At 38.5% G+C, this 10,308-nt stretch overlaps 1 protein-coding gene across 1 annotated transcript in view; it reads right to left on the bottom strand.

Annotated features, from left to right (window-relative positions):
* Positions 1-10,231, bottom strand: part of CAMKMT (calmodulin-lysine N-methyltransferase) — a gene marked incomplete at its 3' end in the record, with an annotated part of 211,457 nt that extends 201,226 nt beyond the window's left edge. Inside the window, exons 1-2 of the mRNA XM_080616738.1 lie at positions 10,126-10,231; positions 4,293-4,459 (exon numbers count right to left, since the gene is read on the bottom strand). Coding sequence (XP_080472864.1) covers positions 4,293-4,459; positions 10,126-10,224 — 266 coding nt within the window. The 5' untranslated portion in view covers positions 10,225-10,231. The remainder of the gene's footprint in view (positions 1-4,292; positions 4,460-10,125) is intronic.
* Between the last annotated feature and the right edge of the window lie 77 nt (positions 10,232-10,308).

A 10,308-nucleotide genomic window follows, 5' to 3' on the forward strand; every position in this document is an offset into this window, starting at 1 on the left:
GATGTATAAATGAAGTCAGAGAAGGAGAGAAAGGTATCTTTAAAACATATTAACATTCCTTCCTCTCCAACTCAGGCAACACAAGTGGCAGACTTTTACATTTATTTACAAATAGCTATAGACAGCAGAATAAAAATTATCCTCCAGTAGCTCCCTATTAAGGTATGCTTTTCATCAACCATACAAACCTATGTTCCTTCTTTTATTTTATTCTTCAATTGAATGAGAAAAAATAATACAAATAACTAAATATATACACTAAACTTAAAAATATCTAAAAAAACTAAGACTACACTTTCATATAATACTCAGAAGAAAAAAAAAGCACAATAAATCACAATACATTATTAACCTGGTTAAAAAAAAAACCTACTGTATTTGTGGAATGTGAAAGACAGGACAAGAGTAAAAATGTTACTGCTAAGGGTACTTTACAGAAAGGCTTGGTGAGTGTCACTATCAGCTGTCATTATAGCCCAGTAAGATCTTATCTGATCAGATGCTTTTTCTGGGCCAGGGTCTAGCAAAACAACGTAAATCCTCTTTCACTCCAGTTCAATATCGCAGTTTAATATGGCAAGAAACCAAACCAATGGCTTTTTCGACTAATAATTCCTTCTACAGATACACACGTCTTAGGCAATATGACGGAACAGTCATAGCTTCATCGGTGAATGAAAGAAACATGTTTCCAAATCACTTTTTATTTCTTTCCTCAATTTCCTCCTCTTGTGACCAAGCCTCTACATTGCTAAATCCACACACTGTCTCTTAGCATACAATAACTGGAAGAAAGCAGGTTTATCATATCACACAAATTGTCTATAAGGAGTAGACTATACTCCTTGAAATCTGCTTCCCTTCATTTTTTTTTATGTCTATTCCTAAAATAAAAATCCATTAAAACTTAAAAATGTTATTAGCAGGAATATCCTATAGGAACTGCCAGTAGAAATCACCCTTAAGCCACCTTCTAACACACTACGTGACACAGACAAATAACATCCCTCATTTCTAAACCAATGGTCTACAATCATCTAATAGGCTTTTTCATATCTTTACCTAAAGGTTCATTCACATCCAGAATAAAGGCATGACACCTTGCAAAGAATACTTAGCACTCTTTACAGAGATTCAAACCTTCTCATAAGCTGCTGACAGTGTTCTTTTGAGTTCTGCATTTTTGTATTTGAAACATCAAACGACTGATCAACGGAAAATATTTTACCACAGAAATAATTTATTTTTTCTCTAATTGCTTAAAATGAGCCTACAATTTTGAAGTAAATCCATATCCTGAAATAGAAGATTTGAAGATATTGATTGCTCCTTTTTTAACTCTTAACAGAAGAATAATTTTCCTGTCTAAAAGACAGACATCATGTCCACAGTGAGACACTGCATCTTTGCAATCTATATATCACTTCATTGTTAAACCTACTTACACAAAATTTAAATTTAAAAGCACATTCCTGATTAAGAATAGAAGGATTTAGAAATGTAATATTAAATAAACATTTTTAAATTGCTCTGCTTACTCACTATGTATCTTCCTATCACCAAGAAAACATATATTTAGCATGTGCGTAATTTTTTAACAGCAAACGGAAATACCCCCAAAGTTAAAAAGAACTTGAACAAAGCTAACTATTAAACATGAAAGTTTTATGAATAAAAAAACCCAGCAATTCCAGGTATGTAGCCACCCAATTCATATCAAGACAAGTATGTAGTGTGTAGGAGCACCGAATATGGTACAAATCCAAAGGAGACTAACCAAATGGGATTCTGGATTATAACACAAGAAATTTCATTTTGAAACATCTTTCACTGCTACCAAAAATCACACTCATCAGACACTCCTCCTCATACCCTAGAACTATTGCACAGCACCTAAGTACGTATACAACTTCAAGCGACCACCTTCCACCACGTACTGTGAATCTCCATTTCATTAAGCACACTCGAGATCACTGTTTAACCAGAAGAGTTGTGAGGATTTTAAAAACGAGCCAATGATGCTATCACTTCAAAGATCTAGTCAAAATGGCATATAAATCCATCTTGAATTTTTAAAGCAAAAATTGACACTTCCGGCTTCATGCTTTGGATGATTTGTTATTAAGAATGATTCTAAAAATGAACTAATGACAGGAAAACAAGGTGTAAGCTCTTCTTTCCTAAACGTGAATCCAACCTGAATTTGGTTAGAGAAATAGCAACTTATTAAAACCAGCTTGAGAAGTTCAGAAAAACTACATGACTGGTAGTTCCTACCAGAGCTTCTATTTGCCTAATAAACTGGTCCCCAACTCTCTCTAGAGCAGTAATTCCAGCTAGGTCATAGCATATCTGAATATACAATTTGATCAGTTTTGATAGCCCTTGAACTGATATAGCTTGACCTTTATACTCTTTGCCAAAAGCCACTAACAACCTTATGAACTTTCTTGAGCATTTAGTCTTGTCAAGATCTTAGCTGACAGCCCTTTTAACATCCAACATATGCAATGAGCTTTCTCAAGAAGATATTAATGCATAAGGAAAACATATGTAGATGAAAATTCAAAAGCACTTCTGTCAAGATTTTAGAGGGGCCATAGCAACATTTCTTCCCTAACAAAAAGATACATAAAAAGGCTACTCCTACTCTTCTCCTACTCAAGCACACTGTTCTGGGTTTACCTGACTGATGCTTTTGTTATTGTTAATAATATGCTATTAATATGCTCTTGTTATCCTATTAAAATTGTTCCTATTGATGAAAATTATTATAATTAATATTTTGCCAAAGGGAGGAGAAAAATTAAGGCAAGATTGCCAGACATACAGAGGATCCTTAAGTTTCCAAGACATAATCAGTTCTCAAAGATCCAGAAATGCTTACTCCAAGATTTCTTATCTTCTAGATATGCAAGTTTCAGCAAGGAGAACTGTCCTCTGTTATGCATGTTAAAATGTTATGTTTAGCACCTTAAATTACTGATTGTGCAAAAACAAGAAAGAAACTTTATTTAATACAGATTCAAGGTAAAGTGGATTTTATTGCAGGTATTTATACTCTGTCTCTGTCAAAACACACTGTATTTTCTCCTTTCCTCTGCACCATCCTGTAGTACTCTGAAATCTAAGTGTATGCCAGCTATTGCCACTGCTTCAGCATAGAGAGAAAACACTTTAATACAGAAGTGTAACACTAAGTTCTAATCATTACTCCTAAAACAATCAGTGATTACCACTTTGTAGATCACCTAGTGTCTTCTGGACAGGAACAAAATGGAAGGAAAAGATAAAAATCCCCACCAGGAGACAATGTCCCTATTCTCATTAATATTGCCTTCATTTTAAAGTCTCAGTTAAAAAATGCACTTTACAATTTCAATTCCTTAGGCTCTCCAGAATACCCTCTATTGCGCACATAATGCAAAATCCTACACCCTCAGCAGAGCTTATTAGAGGCAGCAGAACAAGTATTGATGCAGGGATGATCAAGTTACTATTGCAATGATACTGCTGAGGCAAAACCAAATTATAACAATGTATAAAACTGAACAAGGAAAAATAGATCAAAGCAGAAGGGAAAAAAACCTACCTCACATAGTAATGAATGGGGCTATAAACTTTTCTGGTTTAGTCCTTCAGAGAGTTGGGGGGGGGATTAGGTTTTTTGGAGGTTTTTGCTTGTTTGTTTTGTGGTTAGGTTTTTTTGTTTGTTTTTAATAAAAATATCTTCATTTGGTTTACCTGCTATAATATAAAATAGATTTCTTCATTAGATAAAATCATTTCTGTGGGAAGGGGAAATATTTTATTCTTTTGTTTTGCAAATTGGCTTCCAAATTATGATTAAGTTTTCCAAGAATTATTAAGAAGAAAATTAAATAAAATATAGATCACTACCAAAAAGCTTTTAGAAATCTATGAATAATACCCCATCATTAAAATTTTTATTAAGACTACAAGTAAATGTGTTCAGGTTTTTTACATCCTACTTATATCTGAAGAATGTCAAAACAGAAAGCTATTAGAAATATAAAATAAATTCTCATATTTGCATTCAGTTATAGGCACAATCATCAGTATTTTCATTCAAGGTCTGCCACTTCTAGTGAAATTTACCAAGAAAAAAACCAGACAAGCTGCTTACTGTAACAAACAACTAAAAATAACATACAACAGTTTATTTGTAAACTATGCCCTAGTTATACACGCACTAGGAGAATGACTAATGAGTTTTTATTTGAGGCCTGTACAAGACCTTTGGAAGTACTTAAAACTTATATGACAGTTACCTTAAGGACACAGTGTATTCAGGATAAAAGATGCTTTTATACTGAACCCAGGTTCCTGTTTCCTCTTCTGTATTCTGATCTTCTATTATAAAGAGATTGAATGATGCAAACCTTCTTACAGACACTTGTTGAAGATGGACATCTTTCAAGTGCTTTTTCTTCAGAACCTTTGAAATGAAGAACAAATTAAACATTAAGAATAAAACTTTCAAGAAAAGAACACAGGCTTATTTAACTGAAGAGGCAAGTCTGGAATCAACCATAATAGCTATGCTATCAGCTAACAGTTATCAATAACTAGTCCAAATACATCAAGCCTAAGAAAAACAACAGTGGTATTGATGGTAGTGATCAAGAGAATGAGTTACAAATTTATTATGTCTCAATAAATGTAAAGCAAATACACTGTGTTCAGAAGTACACAAATTTGATTTTTTAAGTGCTCCAGCAAACCCATGCCCCAGAGGCAAATTGGGTTCTCCCCTACCCTCCCACCATTACCACCACAATGAAAGTTTCACAGACCAAGAAGTGCCCTCACTAAGCACATGACAGGCAATGCCCCTACAGATGGAAGAAAGAAAAGACAGGGTGTCTTCTGTAGAATTTAAGTGACTAAACCCAAAACATGACCTTCCGGTGCAGAACGACACGTTTGCCAGGTAGACCACTTCCTAGCCTAGAAGTCTACTGTTGCACACTTGCAGAATTGCTGTCAAACTTGCCACCTGTGTCAGGCCCCAGACTTTCACACGCCACAACTGCTTATTCCCCCACCAGAAGCCTCATAAAGGGATTGATGCATTAGCCAATCTTTATGTGAGCCCCAAAACACACTGACAGCAGTAAGTTCAGTACTAAGAGACTAAACAATTCAAGACAGTGGCTGAGACAGAATAGGCTGTTTCATGTTTTAAATGATTAAGACACTTGTTCAGGAAAGTGAAAACATGGACTCTGGGCCCTGCACAGTCCACTGCACTCAACCATCTTTGGGGAGTGAGGTATCAACCCCTCCATACAGGAAAACTCAGCACCCAGCCTGTTTGAACTGTATCTTGCACAGAAGACAATCAGTTTTTCCCTGCCAGACAAAAAAGGCTTATTCTTTAGGTCAGGGCTTATTCTTCAGATATGGAAGAAGAGATAGAATCACAGAATGGTTAGGGTTGGAAGGGACCTTAAAGATAATGTAGTTCCAACACCCTGGAATGTTCAACATGGACAGGGATGTCCAGGGTTTAACTTCTTTCTCCTAACACTGAACAGAATACATAAATAATCACCATTGCCTTTTTATAAACAAGATGCCTATGCAGTCCACAATGAGGAAAAAAAAGAGCAGAAAATAAACTCATCCCTATAAACAGCTACAAGGAACAGCTCCACTGAGTAGGGCAGTGCCGCAGTTTACAGGGTTTTGCCACCCAGAGATCAATCTGAAGTCAGATGAGAAACAGCTCTCCAGAATTATGAAACAGAAGCTTTGCATGCAGGATGCATACAGCAAAATAACAGGTCAGTGATTTTTTTGGCTGCACCCAACCTTTGTCAACATGCTTTAACTGGAAATGCAGTCACATTTAACAGCCTTACAATTTGGTACCATGACCTACTATTTTGCAGGATACTTGGAAATACTACATATGTCAGCAGAGCAACTGTATTTGCTATGCTGTTAGTTTCTAACAGCAGGTCTGATGCATGAGGCTTACTGCTCTTGGATCTATTTTCATCTACGCAGCATACGAAAGGCATAGGCATTTTCATCAAAGCATTAAAAATGCCTGTGTGCTGTCCACACTATTTCTTCTACTTCTGTAACACATAAGAAAAATACACACGAGGGAAATCGCAAAAATATCAAAACAGGAGAACTTGAGGAGCAGACTGAAGATCATCACACAATAGTGGCATGTCTGGAAACAAAACAGACCGTTTTGACAACTAAAGAAAATTACCAAGGCATAATTTTCAGTGAAGTGTGTCGTTTGGGGCTTTTTTAAAGCAAAGACAAACCACGGGGGAAGGGGGTAACAACACTTTTCTGGTTTTTGTTCTAGAGAGACATCTTCTAGCAACTCTGCAAAATTAACTCTCTGGCTTAGCAGAAAATCTGATGAGCATTTGAGAGCTCGTTTCTCTCATAGCCTCAAATTAAAATCAGGTGGTCTAAGACCTGAAAGTTACAACAGTAGGCTGAATCTTTTAAAAACCTGTGTATAACTGAGAAAAGAGAGCACAAAAGAACAATATGTTACATTATTTATATCTAACTCCATGTATTTACGTAAGGATTTTTTAACTACTATTTTTAGCTACTATTTTTTTTAACTACAGTCAGTTCCTAAATGCATCACCCTTGTGTTACAAGCTAGAAAGATATGCTACTGCTACAGTATCATCCACTGATGAAAAAAAAACAGGTGACAAACCTATCTAAACTCATAATGTTTTGAAGAAATGATGATGCTCCTCCAGTGATGCCCTTCCAATGAAGGTGATGCTCCCTAACATCCTGCACGCTGCCACTATAAATGAACATGTAGCCAGTATCACAGTAGGCTAAAGGCTTCTCAGCAGGATGGACATAGTTCTTGGTTTTAGTGATGGCAAAAAGAAAGAACTGTGATGGAGAAGAAATCACCAGACACCACTGTTCTTTGGTTAGTACTTGTGGCCTCTATCTCCTCCCTCAGTAACTTTCAGCTATGTTTCTCCACATTTTTCTTTTAAAAAATTCCAGAAGCTTTGTTTCACTCTTTCCAAGATCTTTTGGTATGGAAAGGCCCTGTCTCCTGCACAAGATCTTTACAGGTGTACACAAGTGCTGAGCTTGTACATGGGTCATACATACAAATATTATCTAAGTAAATAATGGTTTTGGTTCTGTAATGATAGATTACACAACTCTCGTATAGATTACAGAATTCTCTTCCAAAAATTAGGCTCCAAAAATTAGAAAAACCCATGAAGAACAACTAAAAAAACCCATGCAAACTCACACTTTCAGCCTTGCAGTCTTCCCTCTCCAATTTGTATTTTCTTTCCTTTCTAACTTCACCTAGCAATACAGAATTCTAAGACAATTCTTTCTTCATTAACACACAGAACATAAAAAAACAAGTATCATGAAACTGTCTCCATTTTAGAAAGATTCCAGTAACATATTACCACAGACCAAAACCGCAGGGCCTCCAGCATTTAATCGCAACATTAGGCCCATTTTCTGTACTCCCTATAAAACCTAATTGATTTCTCTTAAAAAATCAAACAAAGCAACCAACCAGATGGAGAATGGCAGTCACCTGGGTTTCCCTGTATTTATTTGTGTATCTCATTGCATATGGCCTAGTTGCTTTGAAAGCCAAATTCAGTAACAGCTGATGGTCTACAAACCCTTGTTCAGTTCCATGGCTCTGACTGTAATGTGGTATGTTGTACAGGCAAGAAAGTTTGTACATAATCGGTCAAACCATCGCTAAACATCATCAGTAGGACTGTGCAGTATTTATTTTTACAAACAGCTTATTTACCAAATTGTTCTACTCAAATTGAAACAATTTACAAACTCAAGACTAACAAAAACATGGAAAAAGATCCGGGGCACAGGCACCCATCACAGAGAGAGGAGTGGGAAGAGAAGAAAAATGATTTTAGAAGTTTCTCTGTTCTGCCTTGCCCTCACTTTAGCTTTCATTTTTCATTTCTGGCAAATTGAAAACACTTGGTGAACATCAGTAGGTGAGCAAGACTCGTGTGAGCAAAAGAGTAAGAGGAAGGTAACAGGCAGGACAAATATATAAGTTCACAGATTTCACTGAAGTTTTCATACAACTTTCTCTATGGAGCAAATTACATATAGAGAGCAATTTCATTTATGCCCATGCCTCTAACTTCTTTGCCAAAACTACTGGCTGCATAATGCCATCAGCTGCATAGACTGGCAGGGCTCAAAACGCAGCCTTCGAGAATTTATTCCAGTCATTTATAACTGCACACTACACATGTAACTTAACTTAGTATTGGAGTTTTTTAATGCAAAATCATTCTGATTCTGACAAGCTGAGTTTAAAACTATTGTCAAACTTTAAACTCCGTACATACATAGAACATTTTATTGATAAAGAACTCATAGGTAATTATGCAAACCTCTGGTTCTTTACGCTAGCTTCACAGGATACCTGACAAAAAGGCTTTTTTTCTTAATTAAATCAGAGAGCACACATTCAAACATCCTCACCATGGCGAATCAATTTGTGTATGCATTGAATGAAAGCAAATTCAATATATAAACACACCATGGAACTCATTTCACGTAAGGTGTTATTATAAGCAGTATGAAAAGCATTTTTAAAAGCACTGTAAGAAACACTTTGCCAGTGCTCCTTTAAAGATGGATATAAAGGAAGGTTGATACTTTTTTCCAATCCATAGATAGATCTGAGCATCACTGCAGTAAAGAGTGCAGAACTGATTTTTTACTTCAGATGCACCAGTAAGATTAAATTGATCTTTGCTCATCATACCATACAAAAATCAACAGAAAAGCTGAAGAACATGGAAAACCCCAGGGAATCTGCAGAGGAAAAGGCCACAGACACATGTACTTTGAGGAAGAAATTGAAGCTTTCTCCCCAGATACCAACACATCCATTCTATTGTCATGAAAAGTTCCTTACGATTTTAAGAGGGAGGGATATGCCAAAGGCGGTATGCTGAAAAGGCATAACAGCTAGCATAGCCGCAGAAGACAGCTTACATAGTCTGCTAGAATGGAAACCTACAAAACCAAACCTGAAACTCCTGCCAGAAACTTTCACATTTCGTGCTTTAAAGCATAATAAACAAGAAGTCTGACCAGGGAATTTACGAACCAAAAGCACACACAGAGAGAAGTGCAATATTAACCTCCTCATGCCTCCCACATGGTTATCTGGCTGCAGCCATTGCCCCTTTGAGGCCAGCGGCCGCCATTTGCCACCCTGCTACCGCTCAGCCTTCATGAGGGGAGCTCCAATGGGCAGGTTCAGGCTTCCACTTAAACAAAACTAAACGCGTAAGTTAGGACAATAATTATCACATCCAGTAGCAATAACAACTAATGAAACTGATTCAGGTTTTTCATAGAATCATAGACTGGTTTGGAAGGGACATTAAAGATCCAATTGCAAAACCTCCCGCCACAGGCAGGGACACCTTCCACCAGACCAGGTTGCTCCAAGCCCCATCCAACCTGGCCTTGAACACTGCCAAGGAAGGGCCAGTCACAGCTTCTCTGGGCACTTTGTGCCAGTGTCTCACTAACCTCATAGTTTTTAGCCTTCATGCACATGCTCATCTGCAGAGAAATCCTTTCCAACCTTGCACCGCTCCTAAAGGACCCAGAAAAGTAAGGCCAACAAGCTACTGCCGCCCTGCAGCACAGGTGTTCCCACTTGCTACTTCTGTTTAAGGCACACTTTACAAAGCCGTATGCGTGTATATACATTTATACGCTTTGTTCTTATTACTGTTATTGCAGGAAGCGGACTGTAAGCTTCTCTGCAAGCCCCAGCTCGCTACTCCTCGCCATCCCCGACAGAGGTGCAGGCAGCTCTCCACACGCTTCCACTGCCGGCAGCATTCCCCACCGCTCCCCGGCACAGCCTCCCCCACCGGGGGCAGAGCCCGTCCAGTCAAGCGCTCCAAGCCACGACCGCCCGCGGGTAGCCCAGCGCGGAGGAAGAGGTGGGAACACGAACGATCCCTGGCCCAAAGCGACGCAGCAGCCCCTCTTCCCTCAGGCAGAGCCACCCGCCAGCCCCTACCGGGATCCGCGGGCTCCCCCTACCTGTCCAAGCAGCCGCCAGCGGGCTCTCGCCGCTCCAACGCCGCTCACTTCGCACCGGCCCACAGACGGGCGGCTCGGAGAGCCTGCAGCCTCGGCCATGCGGCGGCAGGAAGGCTCAGACCCCCTTTCGCTCTGCATTGGCCGGCGGGGACTTGCCGCTGAGACTCCAGCAGCTGCCAGGGT

Source organism: Psittacula echo (genome assembly GCF_963264785.1).
Source record: "Psittacula echo genome assembly, chromosome: 4".
NCBI lineage: Eukaryota > Metazoa > Chordata > Aves > Psittaciformes > Psittacidae > Psittacula > Psittacula echo.